Source organism: Fringilla coelebs (genome assembly GCF_963513975.1).
Source record: "Fringilla coelebs genome assembly, chromosome: 2".
Lineage (NCBI taxonomy): Eukaryota > Metazoa > Chordata > Aves > Passeriformes > Fringillidae > Fringilla > Fringilla coelebs.
In genome coordinates this window covers 90,905,886-90,925,372 of record NC_140029.1, presented here as the reverse complement: position 1 = coordinate 90,925,372, position 19,487 = coordinate 90,905,886, and the positions used below count along the sequence as shown (strand labels likewise).

Below are 19,487 nucleotides of genomic sequence, written 5' to 3'. Positions count from 1 at the left end.
TTGGCAACTCCCTACACCACTTTCCATGATGAAATTAGGTAAGGAGACCTTTTTGTGGATATGTACAGAATCTGTTCTGCAACAACAGCCACAGTGTTACTTCAACCACGAGGTAAAAAAACTTCTTCAGAACAGAAATTCAGAATCCACTTTCCAAAGATTCATTCATATTTTCCAAAGACCTGTACTATGATAGAAGTACTTCAGTTAAAGGCTGAAGTAACTTCCTCAAATTGCTGGTCCCTGGCTTGTTACCAGCTGGAAAGACCAAATTACAGAGCAAGAAACTGCAAAATTGTCTTCATTAATTTGCTGGTTGGTTAGACTTTTGAATATGGGTTTTGGGAAGCCCAAAAAAATTCTACTTGGTTAAACTAAAAATTTAGCTGAGATATTAGTAATGGTAACTGAGATATTAATCATGATAGAATGGTTCAGGTTGGAAGGGACATTAAAGATTGTTGAGATCCAACCCCCTTTCATGGACAGGGACAGTTTCCACTAGACCAGGGTGCTCAAAGCCCCATCCAACCTGGCCTTGACTACTTCCACGGATGGGACATCCACAGTTTCTCTGGGCATCTGTTGCAGGGCCTCAATCACCTTCACAGTAAAGAATTTCTCCCTAATATTTAATCTTTATCTTTCAGTTGAAAGCCATTTCCCCTTGTCCTGCCACTACAAGCTCCAGTAAAAAGTCTCCCTCCAGCTCTCTTGTAGCCTCACTTAGGTACTGGGAGGCATGTTCTAAGGCCTTCCTGCAGCATTCTCTTCTCCAGGCTGAACAACCCCCATGGTTTCAGTTAGTCTTTGCAGGGAAGGTGCTCCAACCCCCTGATCACCTGCAGTGTAACAGCTGTAACTGGAAAGCCAAAACTGACTAAAGAATGTGGCCCATGGCAGACTCACTGCTTTACATCACAGAGCCATAAAGACTAAGTTCATTAACAGCTGCCAATATGTACACATGAGAACAACTGAAAGAGTAAAACATATCCTTAAGAGCACCACAAATTGTTATTTGTAAAGGCACGGCTCAAAGCCCTCTGAGAAGAATGTATGTTCCTTTTACAGAAGTTCATGCCTTTGAATTTTTGTTTTGTTTCTTTGGATTGGATATTGTCTCTTCTCTCACCTTTGGTTCTTCTTTCTGTACCAGGTTATCAGCTGGTGAAGGAGCTAATTTGCGACGGTTTCCTTTGGCAGAAGCTTTTACTGATTTTCTTCTGTCAGACTTATCTTTTTTTCCTTGAGCTGATGTAATAGCAGAAACTGTTGGAGGTATCGTCGGAAGATGAACAGAAGGGATGTTCAGAATTTTTGCTAAGACAAGACTTGTTTCATGATCTAAGGAAGGAAAAGCAGGATTTTCAATGTAATGAAGCTTCATAAATGTAGATGGCCACATTTTATTTTTTTAAAAAGATATCGTACACTGAATTTTACCTTAGAAATAATAACCTCAGTGGGAGAGTTTGTTATTTCAGATAGAGGGACTATATATATAAGAGTATTTAGAAAATATTTTCACAGACTGACAACTTATTAGCCTAAAAGACATCTTGAAACTATTGCTTCCCACAAGTTGCCACTTGGTTGTCACCTCAAAGATAAAAAAATACCATTTTAAAATTCTTTATTACTTAGAAGTGGAGACAATCTGAATCTAGTATCTGATGAATAATCACTGTGTGATTATTCATCATGGGCTGATCCAGCACAGATGGACTCTACAAATTTTGTACTACATATGCCTATTTTGCTATAATTCTTCAGAAAGATTCTAATGATCTAGACTTGATAAGACTCTTGCAATTCTTCAAGCCAAGCATTAGGACAGCCTTCTAGGCATGTCAACAGGAAGTAGTCATGTTGCCTTTCAAAACAATTTCTTGAAAATAAAAGAAATACAAATTTACATTTTCTGTAATTATTTCAACAAACTGACACTTCACTTTCATAAAAATTTCACCCATGCCTTTATTTTGGTTGCCCCCCAAAATAAGAACATGGTGTCTGAGGGTAACAATGGAAAGGAGTGGATTGGCAAGACTGAGATAAAGTGCCTTTAGAAATCTTGAGAGATGTAAAATTCCAGATATGCACATTCACATGTCTAGGACTTGAAATTGTACTCTCATGATTTTGTCAAAATACAAAGAGCAAGTGCAGAGGTGCTATAGTATCCAGAATTCAAAAGCCCTGCAGGTGCTCAAGCAGTGCCAGATTCATAAAGAGACAAGAAGATTATTTCTAACATAAATGTAAGGTCACTGGAAATTAACCTTTGATAAGGCTGGAGAAAACAAAGAATAATTCAAAATATGAAGAAATATTAACATCTGCCCCCCAAAAGAAAAAAAAAATTGCATAAAGCTGGAAAACAACTTGAGACCTTTTGTCACCTTAGCTTCCCTAAAAGGAAAATAAAATAGATAAAGTATGAAAAACAGTGAGAAAAATGCGAATTAGAGAGTTTCTAGAAAACTATTTCAGTACTGCATGGAAAAAGAGTAATTTGCATACAATTTAACTGATCAGTGGAGAGAAACTGCAGATTTCATGGTATACCATTCTGCATTAGGGATGGATGGCATATGAGAATCATCTAAGAGAGTATTTCTGGTCAGAATTATTCTGAGCACTTGGAATACAAAGACCCATGGAGGTCTGGCGTAAGCAATGATCACAGAAAAACTGCAAGCAATCAAAGAATGCCAGTTAGCAGTGCTCTAAAGCTCAACATGGCGAGGATTATTCTAATGCAGAATAGGATGATTATGGTGAATGTGAATAAGCCTAAACATCACAGCTGACACGTAGGTGTTTAATCAGACATCTCTCTTTTATGCCAAAATCCAAGTTTGTGCAAGCCACTATTGTGAATGATTTTTTGACCCAAGTCTAAACAGTCTAATTTTTAGTAATTAATTTGTAAAATATATTTGAACAATCAAAACTGAGTGTAGAGTTGAATGGTTTACCACAGTCCACACAAAGATGCATTCAATTAAATGTTTTCATATTTTAAGAGCTGAAAAATGCTGGAATTATTTTCTGATCAGAGAAGGGTTTCACTTTTATCCATAAGATGGTTTCAGTGGCCTTCAAACGTAATGGAAACAAAAAGCCAAAAAGCTCTTGGTAAAAGCAGACGCTGTTTTCACTGTGGTTTTCTGAAGCAATTGCTTCCAGTTGGTGAATGCGTTTATTGAAAGGCTGAGAGAAATCCCTCATTATGTCTGCACAACTGTAACCTAAAGTCCAACTCCTAAAGTAAAATGAAAGTTCCATAATCGCCTATATAAGTTTACAAAAATATTATTTCTTGGAAAACCAAGAAGACTCCTCAGCAAATCACATTTTCTTTGGCTCAAATTAATTGGCTGATTTTGCTGGGCTACTTAATAACAATACTTGCACTGCTCTGTTTTCACAGTAAGCAGAAAAACTTGGAGACCTCCCTCCATTTTGAAAATTGAATCATAGAATATTCTTGACAATGTAATCTCATTTTGAGCCTTGCTGAAAATTCTCTACCATGTAGTAACAGCTGCTGAGAAAGGAAGAATTGCATGCAACAAATTATTGGGTTAAGGAGTGTATGAAGGAGAAAAAAAAAAGGGGGAAAAAATTCCCCCAATGGTTCTCAAATATCCTCTTCTATTTGCTTACTTTACCTGCTGCCTCCCCTGTAGGTCCATAATAGCTCAGAGACAGCTGGATTCCATTTTCCAAGGTGGCTGAAAAAGATCCAAACTTGCTCACAGCTTTCTTTTTACTTTTCAATTCTTCTAAAAAAAAAAAATTAATTTTAAGGACAGAAACACATATCAGAACCACCTGACCTGTAAACCAATGGCTGGTGTGAGAAGTGGAACCTTAGTGAGGATGACTAACCTAAATAGACTAAATAGAGCAGGGAAAACCAACATTCCATTTTTAGGGTACAATATAATAGTCAGTTTTGTGCAATACACCTGTGGTTTTTTATCCAGAAATAGCATTCTAATTAGTTAGGTGTGTAAAAACAGGTTTAATAGCAACAACTAATGTAAAGTCTTATGGAATTTCAAGCAGCAAAAAGACCCAGTTCTGGAGTTATGGATCCTTGTTTCTTGGCTGATAAGAATGTTAAACTGCCCATTTCTATTGCATCTGGCCTATGCACTAATAAAAATCACTGTCCCTCACATGCTGTCACAGGAGCTGAACTTCAATTATCCATGAGGGTCCCTTCCCTTCCCACAGGATATTCTATGATTCTATGTGTGTACTTTGAGGAGAAAGTAAAAGAAAGGACAAAAAAGTTGTGAAATTAGATCCAAAGACAGGTCTGGGATTTCTAAAAGAGGATCAGGAGTCAAACTCATAGAGGGGAAGATCAAGGTGTCATGTGATGAATATGTCATGGTAAAAACCACATGAACTAGGCAAGATACACCTCCCAGACACTGCGTCCTACCTTGCCTCTTCTTCAGCTGCTGCTGCCTTAAAGAAACGTTTTATTGGTAAGAGAAAACTTGGGATTTCCTGTATGTTCCCCATATGGGAAATATGTTAAAATAGTGAGGAGTAGCAGAGAAGACTACAAAAGCAGTTAAGGCAGGCCAAGCTATCTCCCAAACTCATCAACATGGGACACATCCTGAGACCTTGTCTGCTCCTATTTCTTGTCTATCATTGCAATGCTTATTGCTGAACACCACCTGTAGGAAAATGCTTTGGAATTTTGATTGCTTTACACATTTACCATTGTACCATCCAGCCACTGTCAAGAGTTGATTGATTCTTGTGTTCCCTACTGCCTTTCTATAAGGTGCTCCTGTTTACATGGGAGGAAAGCCTTGCACTTGTGTCCAGTGAATACAACTTGTCTCAGATACTCACACACTGGTGATGCCAGTACTGTCTGGCAGACCCCACACTGATACAGGCTAGCTGTCAGAAGTGCAGACAAAAAAAATCTTGTCTGAAGAAGGGATGCAAATTTTGCATTAGGACAACCTACAATTTCATTGCTGGTAAGCCAAGGGGAGAAGCAAGAGCAGGATGTTTTCTAACACTTGTGAGAAACAACTGCTCACTTTGAAAATTAAAAAAGGTTTATTAAACCTTCACAAAAATACAACAAAAGGACTACTTTAGGAAAAAGCTGCAGCACTAGGATCTGCCCCTTGTGCAAACCATGTAGCTGGTTTGTCTTCAAGATGGATTCTCAGTCTTTTATACCCCTGGGGGTTGCATCAGCCAGCCCTGGCCTCTCCCAAAGCCTGTCAGTCAGCTCTTTGCCATTTATAAGTGGAAACTGCTTCCTTGTAACTTGATTGGAGGTCAGGTGTTGCCATGCCACACTCCCTAAGCACCAAGCTTTTCCATTCCCAACTGCCCCAGGTAAGGGGCTCATGCGCACGCCTTCTTTCTACCTGGCCTAGAGAGCCCAGGCTGTCTGATGGTCACAATGCAGTGGGGGGGCGGGGGGAAAGGGAACTACAGGGAGAACAGAGGACATCTAAACTATAATAACATAACTATACATCACTAAAGCTTTTCTTAATATTTACACAATAGTCATCCCTTAATTGCGAGAGCCAATCATCTCATTGTCCATCTGTAACATACTGATGAAGAGAAAAAGAGCTAATATGTGTAAGTTTTCCTTTTCCAATATTCTTCAGTTTGGTGACAGGAATTGCATAATGTTTTTGGCAAACATATACACAAATTATTACAAACTGGCTTCCTTCTTGGAAACATTCTTGCCTGGGTTCAGAAAAGATTTGGATTCAAGGCTTTCTGAGTATGAACAATATATCAACCAACAGCAGAAGTTGCTGGATTGCAGAAAGATCTGTTTTCAAAGCAAAGGTCTTAAGGAGGCAATAATGTTATGGTCATCTGACCCACAAAAGGAGTTTCATATCAAAAGGGGAAATCTTCCCTTTCACTGTGACTTTGGTCAGCAAAGAGGACTCATTTACTGAGTCCTCTTTAGTGGAGGACTCAGTAAATGAGTCCTCCACTGAAGAAGAAAACTATTTTCTTAAGGAATGGTGATTTCCTTGCTTTAGAAAAGAGACTGGTTTGCACATGTTGACCTGCACTGTGCTTCTATATCTTGCTAAGACCTCTTCATACAGTGCTTAAGTCAGCCAACTGGAGTTTTACTTAGCTTTATGGAACACTGACTTTTCTTACTCTTTGCCAGTAGTAACAGTCTATTTTCTGTTAGCTGGTAAGTTTTGCATCCAATTATTAAATAAGTGAAACTATTAATTCTTTATATCAGTGACATCAATCCACTGACCTGATGTAATTTGCTGTTCTTCATTAATTTCTTGCTCTTCAACTTCTTTGAAGTTTTCCTTGGGGTCTGTGACATGAACGAAGAAATTGTGCTTGTCTTTCATTACTTTCACCTTTATCAAAGTTTCTGTAAAGCAATAGAATACTATTATTGCTTCCACTAGGCTTCAGAACTTATTTGCACCCATATAAATGGTGCATCTGCTACTTTAAAGCACTCAAAAAAAGAAAATTGCTCATAACTGTACTGAATCATGTAGTAGAAAACCAAGGCAACAAAATTAAGGTTATCTGAGTTAGACTAAATATTTCAAAACTTCCTGATAATTAAATCTGAGAGTCTGCAGAAGACTCTGTGGTTTAGATATATTGCATTTGACTGGAAAAATAATTTGAACATCCTGGAAATATGATGCATCAGTTGCCATTGAACAAATAAATATGAATTGATTTTTCTGCATTTCTAGCTTTCTGGTACTTCATTTACCTATCAACTGTTAACATATTACAGGTAACTGTAAAGATTAGAGGTGATAGAGCCTAATACGGAATTTCTTTAAATGAATTTTTACTGCTGAGATATGAAAAAGCATTTATGGTTTAAGAAATTATTCAATTAGTTAGCACTGAGTCAAAGCAAAGCATAAAGAAAAAAAGAATCACTTTTTGCAAACGCTATCTTCTCTACTTGAATCTGCCCTCCATCGGATGGGAAAAGATATTGATTTGTTCCTGATACTTGAATGATATCCTCCCCTGTATTGTAGCCATGAAACTGGAAAAAACAAGATTTAAATTATCAGTAAATGAGAAAGGCAGTACACATGAAAAAGGTAAATGAAGGACAGACCATCAGGATCACATTGTACTGCTCAACATCTTTTGCTTAGCTATTGAACTAATATAAAAAAACCTTGAGCAAATATCTAGCATGCTATAGTCATATCCAAATAATTTCCCAGTTACTAACTGAGGTAACTTGTTACATGTGAAAACCATCATGGAAACTGAAGAGTAGCAAGCATACCAGTGGGTTAACATACAGTGTGAAAGAGAAGTTGTGATCAAGTACAATGCCATGGGATCACATAAAGGTCAGGTAAAGATTCAGCTTTCTACCCTCTAGGTTTTGGAATTCAGATACTGTAAATCTAATTAGATTGCTATGCCTTCCAGAGTGCTACAAGATGGAAAAAATTACGTGACCGTAATTTCAGACTGAAATGCCATCTATTTCTGAGTTTGAAGTCTGTACCTAAGCAAATTTAGACTGAATTACATTGATGTGTGCACGTTTTGGATGCAAGATAGACTCTACAAATATAAGATGGTGCAAACTGCTGAAAAACTAAATAAAACTAGTGAAGAGCTCCCTCTGTTAGTGCAACAGGCAGAAAAACGAGAGTTGCTGTGTCCATGTGTCCAAAGGAGAGCTGAATTGTCTAGACATGAGTTCCCAGGATTGCTAGGGACATGAAGCACAATTACAGTTTAGATTTCATGTGCCTTAATCTCCAAGAGTGAGCTGAGCTCTACATTTGCTGTGGCACACATGCCAATGGAGTTACTTTATGAAATATGAGAAAAATATGTATTTTAGATTAGGGCACTTCAAGAACATGAATTTTGAAAGAGGAAATGTAAGAAATGGTGATTTCCAGTGTAGGCAGTCAAAATTTCAACTAGGTCTAGTAGTTCCTTACTATGGAAGATGGGACAACTTCTTATGCTCCCCTTTCCTATCCTCTCCCACAAAAATCTCAACATGATCAAGTTACATTTGCATTCATGTCATATTACACTAAAAAAAATTAAATAATCTGGTGTAAAATAATCTTGAACATCAAGAACTACTTTTTAAAACTTTTAGAAAAGGATCTGCTGCTAAAACAACAGAGGTAGCAAGACCCAATTAGGCTTAATTTGCCCTGAACTCAAATTTCACAATAGATAATAGCTCTGTTGTAATCTTGACTCTGTATATAGTTAACACTTTTCTAATGTGGTATGATAATACAACTCCTTACCTTATAATCTTTCTCAGAACATGTTTCTGGAATGCTATGATCCCCCTCAAGTTCAGTGGCTTTTGCTGACTCATTTTGATGCTTTTCTTCAGAATGTCTTCTGTTTGATTGTTTACTTCCTCTTCTACTTCCGTCTTTACTTCCTTTTAAATCCTGGCTTCTCCTTTTACTTTGCAATTTTTCTTCCCTTTCTTGTTCTTCCTTTTCTTTTTCTTCTTCCTCTCGTAATCGGTCCTGCTCAATCTTCCAAGCCTACATTCAACATTAGGAATTATACACACTGTGTTTATCTTTTACTACGAGATATTTCATATGTGCATGCTGAAAAGAGTAGAAGCAAACAAAACCAAAGGAATCAAAGCTCTAAGCTAAAACACGTTTCCAAACGTGTCAAAAGTGTCACAATATTACACACCAAATTTTGGATAAAATTAGTGATTCATTCAATCTACAACAGCAACCATTGTTGACCACAGGAAATGAATCAGGTGATCATTCATATCTTACACAATCAGTCACAGGAAAATGATTTTATTGAATACTTTTCCACAATGTTTACCACCAAACCACAATGCATCATTAGTATTGGCTTATTCCCCAAATGCAACTGTGAGATAAAATGATTTTATTTTTTTACAGAAAGAGGAATGACTTGTCAATGCCAACATTATCAGCTTGCATTAGGAAGACATTTGAGATTTTCTGGAGTATTTAGGGTTTTTTAGCACTTTATAAACATATTGAAGGAGAAGTGTTTCTGGGGAAGAAATGGCAAGCATGGAGAGTCACAAGTCAGGCATTAGCCTCGATTGAGCTGTGACAGTCAACCTCATTTCCTGTCTACATTCCATATCAGGACTTGAATTGCACATTGTACAATTGTACAGCATTGTACACTGTGAGGAAGACGAGACATAATATGTCTTTGAGGAGTCAAAAAAAAAAAAAAAGCAGAATACAATACCAGTAAAACTAGCTTTGTGCAGATTAATGGATAGTACCAATGCTATGACCAAAACAACGGTATGCCTATTCCCTACTTCAGCCAGAAATTTATTGTGAAAAGCTGGGAAATTCAATTAATTTATAGTGAATGGCCATGGATCCATCTATAAAATGGGATTCTCTGACATAAGGGAACTCTGAGGTACCATATTGACATTCCCTAATTTCAAAGAGCTGTAGACAGTGAAAATACAGTGGCGTACACAAGTATTTCCATTAATCTGGATCTTAGATCTTATCTTTTCATACTTTTAAAATCAGAAAACTTCAGTAAATAGTAGGATATTATTCATAACTTTCACTTCCTAGTATTGCAACTATAAATTACTTTGGAATGCCTAGTCTAACTCCAAATAGTCTTCTTTTAAGAAAACAACATAACATGACTCACAATCATTAAGGAAAAAATTAAAGAAAATAACATATACAAAAAATAACAAAGAGCAGAAAAACTAAGAGGATTCAGTCAAGCCCATGTACAGAACAAAGGCTTACCTTTCTAAGAAAGCAGTGCTATCTAGTCCATTTCAGAAACATAAATATTTTTGCCTCACCTTTAGAGAATCTTCTCTGATAATGGGACTTTCTTCATTCTTGGCTTGAGACTCTATTACATTCTCAGGTTCGGTCATGCTGCCTTTTAAAAGTGAAAGGGAGAAAAAGCGAGGTTATAAATACAGGAAAATTGAATAGTTTTTAAAAATGGGGAAAAAAAAGATGTGCAAGTAAATAAAAAAGTATATTTTAAAATAGGGAAAGCATAATAGCACAATAAAGCAAACTTTAAATATTTTTAGAAATAAAATAGAAAGTATGTTTAGGTTAGGAGAAACTTGATTCTCATAACTGGGGACAAAATACAGTAAATAATATATCAACAATGTGTGTAAAGACTGGCTCTCTGCTTCTTGCTATTGAAGGCTTTGCTCTGGCACTGTTTGCTTTTAACTGAGCCAGAACAAGCTCAATACCAGGGTCATAGACATTACAACCTTTCAGGACAAAAAAATCCTAAGTAAATGCTATCTGAATCTTCAAAGCTTCACTAAAGAAACACTCACCATATCCTTCATTTACTATTACAGCTTTATAGCATCTATGACTTATGAAAAGAGTATCTTCTATAAGTGTAGTTTTATACTACGCTTGGATACCCCATATTTACCTTCTAGAAAAGGTAATTTAAACTCAATTAAATTAACACTATCAGAAACTTCTAGTTAAATGACTTTATATGATAAAGTAGAAATTGCAGTGTCAGTGAAATTGAAAACACCTAGGAATACAGTTGCCCATCTGCGTGTTCCAGCCAGAGGTGATTATGTCCTTTCAGCAAGTACTCTATGAATCACAACTGTCATGAGGCACCACATGGGCAAGATTCAGTCTAGCTCCTGTGACAGCTAGATATGTACAAATTATGATTTAGTAGTCATAACTGTACTTTTAGTTTCCAAACTATAATCAGAGGTGTTAACTGAGTTGAGGAGTAATGTTTCTATTTTTGTAAATGCTAACTGCTAGTCCTGGGAGGTTTCAAAGTGCATTCTCAAGAAAGGTAAGAAAGCAAAGGTTAAGCATAAACAAATCATTGTTAATACCATTTAAATATACAAGTAGAAAATTTTGACAGAAGTTCTTTTTTGTCAATAGGGGTTTTCAGATTCTGCTGCCTGCTGAACAGTTATTGTATGAACTGCTTACAATTTTCACTACCCAAAATGTTGCTCGTAATTCAAATTTGCTCTGCAGTCTTGTCAATTCAAGTTTCCAGTTTTAGCTTCCAGCCCACAGCTTCTGACTTCCAGCCTTTATCCTGCCCTTTAAAAAGGAATTTTCCTGAACCACGTTGCCAGCTTTAACTTCTACTCACCTCTTCATATGTTCAGTCATCTGAACAGATACATACTTGTATGTAATCCTTAATCTCATTAGATAAGCACAGCTATCGAAAATGTAAATTCATACTAAAGCTGTCAGTTTTCAGAACAGAGAAAGATGCAGAATATATAAATATATACATTTAATTAATTCCAAAACATATTTATGCCTATATAGATGTCAAAACAGTGTCATCCTATGAAAAAACATATCCAGTTTTGCTCTGAAAAAATCTGTGTCTCAGCACTTAGAGTGAAAAATTAATTTCCTAGAATACAACAAAAAGATACCCACTTTTGGCTAAGTAAAGCTAGTTTTTTTGACAGCACTGACAGACAGTCCTAGAGGTCCTTCTGCCATGGCCTTTTCCAATTTAAAAGACTTTATTTCCTTACCCATCCTCTCTTTTTGGTATTTAGCTTCTTCCTCTTTCACCCAGTCTTCAATTAAGTTGGCCACCAGCTCAAGATAGTTCCTGAAAAGCAGAATATCCCTCTATATAATACAATACAGTATTCACTAATATGATTTCAAGTCAAACAAGATCACTTGGCTTCTCAGTTTCTTATCCAATTATTATTCTATAATCTTTGAGGCAAGACTTGTATTTGAAAGGATTTCTCTCAGTTTTTACAGGAACTAGTACTTTTGCTTGTTTGGTATTTGCTTAGTACATGTTACATTTGGAATTCTGATTATCTTTTCTGCAAAGAAATGTAAGAAACTTGTCTGCCAAAGAACACCTGCTAAAGAAAAATCCAGGAAATCAGAAAACTTAAGACATTCTGTTCCTACAGGTACAAACTCATTGTCATCCTAACTGTTTTGCCACTGAATGACTTATTTTCTTAGTTGCTTTTGATTGATGTTGATTTTTAAAATATGCTTTACTTGTTTATTCAGAAACTGAAGTACTATTTTATATAATGCAAGCTCTTCTTTATTGGTGTGACAAGAAAGGTGTTTGAAAATTGTCATCCAAATCCAGATGAGAGAATCAGTGTACCATAAACTGCTGTGAATTAAATATTCACGGGTCACATTTAAGTTGAAGTGAGAACTGAAAGACAAACTGATCCAGAGTTTGCTGCTGGCATCTGCACTTGCATTGTCTCATCTTCCAAAGGTGTCTGAAATGACTGCTAAAGTAGCTCACTGTAAACAACTGCTTTCAAGAAAGGAGGAAGCCTGCAAATCTTAGATGCAACTGCCACTCAACCCCTCATTCGGAGTTTTATCACAATTCTTGAAAGTAAAATTCTTCATGTGTGCAAAATTGAAAGGAGCTTTTGAAGAATGCATCAGATTCACTTGCTGAGTATATATAATATCTTCATGATATTTTGTATTTACAAGTTCAAAATTATTCAATTGTATTCAAAAATTCCTTGTGGAGTAGAGGCTTTTGGGTATGAACATGCAGACAATACAATCAATTATTGACCTCATATCAATTTTAAAGTTCTTATTGCAGCAGTCTGTCCAAGAGAATTAATCTGTAGGTCATGCACACAGGCTGGCATATACAGTTCAGGTACAGCTTCAACATATATAAGACTCTCCCAGCTTCTGCAATGTAGGTGGAGTCTGCTTTGGGAAACTTGCCTGGAGAAACTCTTGGTCATATATATACTCAGCAGGGAGAAGGTTATTCTGTTTGTATCTGAAGAAAAGTGCACAAGCTATAAAAACCTATGGTGTTGAAAACAAAAGGCAGAACTAGTCTGGAACATAGAGTTGCCAGTATTGGAATAACTTGAAGATGAATATATGTTATAAATAAAAAAGAGACTATTCGTGTGGAAAATATTTTAGGCCAATGAAACAGTCATTCAAAGTCTAAAATACACATTCTATTAATATGTATTCTGATGTCACTACTGCCAATGTCTGACTCAGAAGCATTTCTCAGAAAGGATTATTCTTTTCCAGTAACTTGTGTAATGTGTTTACTATGAAACTATAAACAAATGTCATTAAGATTAACTTTGAGCAAAATAATGGTTTTGATAATGCCTGAATTCATTTGGCTTCCTGATAGAGCGACCACTTATTCTAATCAGAATTAAAATGTTTTATATACACACTTATCATTGGAGGTACATGTGCCCATGCCTTTGGATTCCCTTACTCAGTGGCATCCATTAGATTTCACATGCAGACTCCTGCTGCCTACCCTTTAAACAGTATAATTTCTGAATTTTTGGATGTTTTACATGAACTACAGGACCTCATAGCCATAAAAAAGAAGGAAGGTAACTGGGATCTCCAGGAGCAAAAGCTGCTGCAACATCAGAAATTTTATTTTCTCTTTGCATGAGAATTTGCTGTAACAGGACTTGCTGTAATCAAAATGAAATTATTCTGTGATTCTGTAACCAACTGATTAGCAGATAACAGATTTATATTCCAGACAGCAACTATAAGCTGTCACTCTACAAAGATGGTCTGTAGTCTATAAACTGTCCCAATAAAGAAGTAACAAGTGAACACAGATAGAGAACTCTTATCAGAGAAATTGTCAAGCGCTGCATCTATTGCGCATTTGTAACTCTTCTGTGATGAAAATGTGGCTCTTCAAGCTATACTGAAAGTTAGAATGATAGCAATTTTAATAAAATCAAAATCAATAAATTGTTACTAAACTCATCCAGAATCGCTTATTTTATACAAAGGTAAAAACAAGTTATACTACTCTTAATTAATAAGCAGAGTTTGTGCCCATTTCTGGCAACCCAGAAGCTAACTGCAGGCAATAGCTTGAAGCACTCCAGGTATTTAATGAGTGTCTTGCACAGAAGTGTTATGTTGCTTGGAAACATACACTAGCAAATATTTATGATACTTTGTCTGGAAATCTGAAATGATCTTTAGAAGTAAGGCTGAATAAAGTCTGAAAATATGCTGATTATTTTGCAGAGTATAGGCAGGCATCAGAAGCAAAAGAGGACCTATAGCTCTTCAAAATTTCTAAGTAGCATATATAGCAGTGATGTTGAATATCTCTAGGAAACAAGAGCAAAGCCAAACCATCTTGTCAGCGTTCATGCCATTTTCTTTAGGAACTCCTTGCTGCTTTGAAACAGAACCTGTTGAAATGTTACTGGACAAAGCAGGCATGCCCTAAGCAGAAGTTATCTCTAACGTCTAAGCCTTGTTTCCGGGCAATGTGGAAGAGTAAGAAGTAGAAAGCACACAGATATTTCATCCTCAAACGAACTATAATGCAGATAAAATGCATAATTTCTCCTTTAGATGCAAAATTAGCAGCTTTTCTTTTGAGCAGTTATCAAGAGCCTTTCCCATCTCTCAGTTGCTCTTGATCTATTTCAATGAATGCCCTTTCAAGGTGGCAAGCCAATCAGAGGTTTTACAAGCCCAGAGATGAACATTGGCTGTTTCAGGGACAAATGCTTCCTGAGGAAGTCTGGTACCTCCCTCTGCTTCTACAGCACCCATATGCTGTTGGCATGAGGCGTTACTCGGCGTATGCAAACACCAGGTGACACTTTAGATGTTCTGGGGTGTGTGACCTGCTCTCTGCTGTTTGTTCCAAAAGTGTATGAGTCTCCTCTGGGTCTCATGTCATATGTGTCAACTCTGCCCAGAAAACCCAAATGCACCAATCCAAATGCAGCTGTTTTGTGGCACCAATGGTTTATGTTAAGGAAACTTGAATCAGGCAGCTGAAGTCCAGTGTCACAAAGAAGTGTAAGAACTGCTGGCAGAGTAAAGAGCTCTGGCTGCCAACAGACTGCTGTGTAACAGCCCTTGAGACCACTGACCCTATGCTTGGGTCTGTCTGAATCCAAGACCCAGCTTTCCCTTATCTTTTGGGGAAGATTTTCTTGCTATATAAATGCAAAACCACTGACCACATATTTAGTGGATCTTCCCAACAAAACAGCCAGCATTTTCTCCAAGGAACTTTGAATTTCTGCTGGTAACTATCTTATGGCTCTGGTCCTATTCACTGCTAATCACAACAGTCTGTTTTCATGGCAAATAATTTAAGTCCAAATGCCTGGAAAGCTGAGATGGACCTACAGAGAGTTCCTTGACTGAGAGCAAAGATACAAAATACAATACAAAATACAGTTTCAGGAAGGCACATTTTCCCTATTTAGTATTCAAACCTGTTCAAATATATAGAGGTATCAACAAAAGTTTATTATAAAAATTCCCATAATACGATAAATGAGGCACTACACTCAGAAAAGGATACCTGCAGACAAATGGGGGGGGGGAGGTACTTTTATATAATTTGTTTGAAATTTTATTTGATAAATCTAATTAATTCATAGAGCACCAGAGTGACATTGTTAAAGATACCTCAGCTGTCTCTCCATGGCATTTTAACATTTTTGCATATCAGTACATGGACATTTATTCTATTTTCACTCCATTATTTGGAATAGTAGTTGCATCTACATCATCATTTATATCACTGCTTTGGTGCAAAAATGTGTTCCAAAATAAATAGGTCCACTAACAAAGCTATCAACCACTTGCACACCTTTAACTGGTGAGCAGGTATTCATAAGGAATTAAGAAGAATATGTTATTCTGTGGGAAAAAAAAAATTCTAATATTAACAAAGGGATTCAAACTTTTCTCAAAAAATATTCCCACCAAATCACTCAATTTCTGTGAGTGATTAAGTTTCTACTATATATATATATAATAGAAAAACCTGATAGGTATGTACTTAGACAGAATTCTTTTTTTAACATTCTTCACCTGAAATGTCCTACAATTTTCTTGATGTGGCATTTCTAATATAATTTTGTATGTATGTGTACACTATTTACATTTTTATACTTGATGATAAGGAGCTACACTCTTCATTATTCTCACTCAGAAAAGTTTAACAGAATTCTTTTGATACAGCATTGGTTTTGACTCACATGACTTTCTTTCTCATAAATGTGTCACACAGCCATATCTTAATTTCAAAGCTTTGCCCTAAGCACACCCATGGAGGCTTTAATTAAAAATGACTGTGAAAGAGACAGGGAAGATAAAATCCATCACCTGAATCCCACATTAGAGTGCAGAGCAATATTCCAAGTCTCTTGGCTCAGACGATGTTGATTCATGGGATTGTGAAAAACCATGAGTAAAGAGTTATCTTGGGTATGATAAAAGGAATCAATACATCTGTATTCTTGGGATGCTGTATGAAGAACCTGGAAAGGACAGAAATAAAGGTACATCCTTCCTGCAGATGGTAACATTTTCAGAGGCTACATAGCACAGCTTTGAGCAACAGGTGCTCCAGAACACTCTCCTGCAAGATGTACCCAAAGCATTTGGATTCCAGCAACCTGAATTGTTAGGTAGGTGGAAACTGAAACTGCATTGCTATTTATGTTGAGAAGAGATACCAACTATGCTCCACCTTCTAACTAACCATGAATGAAAAGTTCAGCTACACAAAACACAAATAAATTAAAATATTAAACAAATACTTAAACACGTTTAAATAATAAAATACTTAAGTAAATAGCAAATAAAACCAGAATTATCATATACCAGATAAAAAGAAAACTAATTTACTTTTTTCTATCTCAGTTGAGTTTACTTGGTATTCAGTTTGCTTTATCATGACCTGCACATCTCTGAGATTTACTGTGATCTACATTATTCCACTCTGCTCTGTACTGCCCCATCATTTTCAAGATTTATATTGCCTGCAGATTGAAACTTATTTTATAGTCATAGGCAGAAGAAAGTCTTCTTATAAATTATTATTTTTCAGAACTATGCAACGGAAGGTTCTAGAAGGATCTGTTCTATGATCTTTCCAGGAACAGAGGTGAGGCTGATTAAATTGGTAGATCCCAGGGTCCTCCTTTGTATACTTTTTAAAGATGTGCAAAATGTTTCTTTTTATCCAGTCATCTGGGATTTCACCTGTCTGCCATGACTTTTCTTTCAAAAGGTTATTTTCAGCTGCAATAAAATTCTATTTTTAAAATTTTCCTTCAGTATATTTTTACTAGGCTCACTAATTATTGGTAGTTGAAGTAGTATTAGCTATTTATGTTGCATAAGAAGGGATTCCCCATGCACTGAAATGCATGACCAGACTTTAAAATTGTCACACTAAAGTGGTGCTGCAAAAGTCCAGGCAACATTTCCTTCACCCATGTGTAGCATGTGTCAGGATCAAATAAGAATTACAACCTATGAAGCTCAAGGCAGCACAGGAACTAAAAATCCACTCCTCCCAAGAGGACGCCTCCCAATTCAAGGCAACTACACTTGAGCATATCTTTCAGATTTGTCCTTCTGTCTTTCTGCAAGGTAAGTTTTTAGTGTTTAGCTTGCAAGATTTCTACAGATTATGTTTTTAGCCCTTAAAGAGTGAAGTACTGTAACAACCAAATTTTCTATTTGCCCCTAAAACATACACTGCATAGGCATTTGCAAAGTATGTTTTCACATCCACTGCACTGAGTCTCAAAACTGCTACAGAGGATGACCCCTAAGGGCAAGGTGGTTTTGTCTCCACCACACTTTCAGCTAAGAGACTTGCTGCCAAATAGGACAGCTCCACTTTGGCCAAACTGGGAAATGAAAGCCCGTTACAAACCAAATTTCACACAAAGAACTGAAAAGTAGCTAAAGCACAATGATTTTTGATAAAAATGAAAGAGAAAACTGAATCAATTATTGAGCAGAAAAATACCCTGAACTCCCCTACTACTACTTTATATAGGGTTCTGAGGGAGAACTGTATAGATGAAATTGTCAGTTCAAAGATACCTGATGAAGAACATGTGGTTGAAAATGCTCTTCTAAACTCCAGTCTGTCAAGCAACGCTTCTGTGTCTTTTTTATTTCTTCTAATCTTGGTCCTAGGCCATGATTTTCCAGACTCACCTCAAAATACAACAAATCAAAGTAATGAATATCAACATTTCAGTGTCAGTATTAAATTGACTGTAATCTTGTTGGATTAACAGACAGCACCCCATGTTGCATCACAGTTAACTGCATAATGATGCATATGTGCAGACCCATATGGCACTGTTTAATAAAAAATGCATTTACTCCCAAGCAGGTCTGGTTTTGGACTTTTTATGACAAAATAATCTAAATACTTTTATTATTAGCTTATATGTTTTTGAGTTCTGTAAGCAATCATGAGTATTCAAACATGTCCGATGATGTAATTTTAAAATTGCTATGTTTATTATGGGATGTATGGCAGACAGGTGATTCTGAAGATGCCAAACTACACAGTCTTCTAGTGTGACACAGTTTGACAATTTCTTTTAAACTTTCACATCTGTATTTGACCCCTGGTATTCAGCAAAATCAGCACAGAATTATCATTAACAGCTTCATCAAAATCTGTCACCTTGGAATTCAAAGAAAGTGATTTCACAGTTCCTAAAAGTTATGTCAGTACTTTCCAAACATCACAGAATTAACATTTGCATGTAGCATTGCAAAGGAATCCCCAGTAACATGGCCTGGCATTGAGCAGTAGCTTCTGTTGCCTCATATAAAGCTTAGTTGATTCCATTTCTCACACTTACCATTTCAGAATTAAGACGATCCAATTCTGCGTTCAAAAGAGGATGAACCAGATCGTCGTCTTCATCTTCGTCACTTGTTTCAGTATACCCTGCAAATTGCAAGCAGAATTTAAAGAATTGTTCCAGAAATTTCAGCTCTACTAAGGTTGGAGTAGTGTAATTTCCTTAGTCTCCCTGATGAGATTGACATCAAAGTGAAGATTCCTTTTCTCACACTTGTCCTAAAATTACATTATCAGCTCTGCTATGCTTCTTTACTGAGAGAGCACTTTAAAACCCAGTGTCAACAAGTGCCAGATTATTACATAAAATTAAAAGAAAATAAGAAGAATTTATAAAACCCACTCAAATAATCCTTTCTATCTGACCCATGCAGGCCCACTAAAAAGAAGTAGCCTCCAGAAGAAGTAACCTCCAGATTCATAAACAAAGAACCATTTTTCTTCATACTTTAAAAAGCATTCCTTTGCACAGATGGCATTAAAATAAAAGGGAAGAATAATTGTTGTGGTATTTTCACATATTTTTGACAAATGCAAGTTTAAAAGTTTAAATTAATTTGGTTTACAAATCCATAAGCTACTGACAGAATATTAGCTCTCCTAAGGATCTGACCTGTCATGCTGTTCATATCAGATGCAATGAGCATCTGATATGAACAGCATCAAATGAGGACTTTAACTTCCATATTCTCTTAATTAAAAAATTCCTTTCAATA

At 36.3% G+C, this 19,487-nt stretch overlaps 1 protein-coding gene across 1 annotated transcript in view; it reads right to left on the bottom strand.

The window, feature by feature from the left end:
• SPAG17 (sperm associated antigen 17) overlaps positions 1–19,487 on the bottom strand; it is a gene marked incomplete at both ends in the record, with an annotated part of 83,981 nt that overhangs the window by 24,459 nt on the left and 40,035 nt on the right. Inside the window, 10 exons of the mRNA XM_084201052.1 lie at positions 1,136–1,347; positions 3,681–3,794; positions 6,308–6,433; positions 6,970–7,081; positions 8,334–8,414; positions 9,893–9,975; positions 11,549–11,694; positions 16,254–16,408; positions 17,991–18,107; positions 18,770–18,858. Coding sequence (XP_084057178.1) covers positions 1,136–1,347; positions 3,681–3,794; positions 6,308–6,433; positions 6,970–7,081; positions 8,334–8,414; positions 9,893–9,975; positions 11,549–11,694; positions 16,254–16,408; positions 17,991–18,107; positions 18,770–18,858 — 1,235 coding nt within the window. The remainder of the gene's footprint in view (positions 1–1,135; positions 1,348–3,680; positions 3,795–6,307; positions 6,434–6,969; positions 7,082–8,333; positions 8,415–9,892; positions 9,976–11,548; positions 11,695–16,253; positions 16,409–17,990; positions 18,108–18,769; positions 18,859–19,487) is intronic.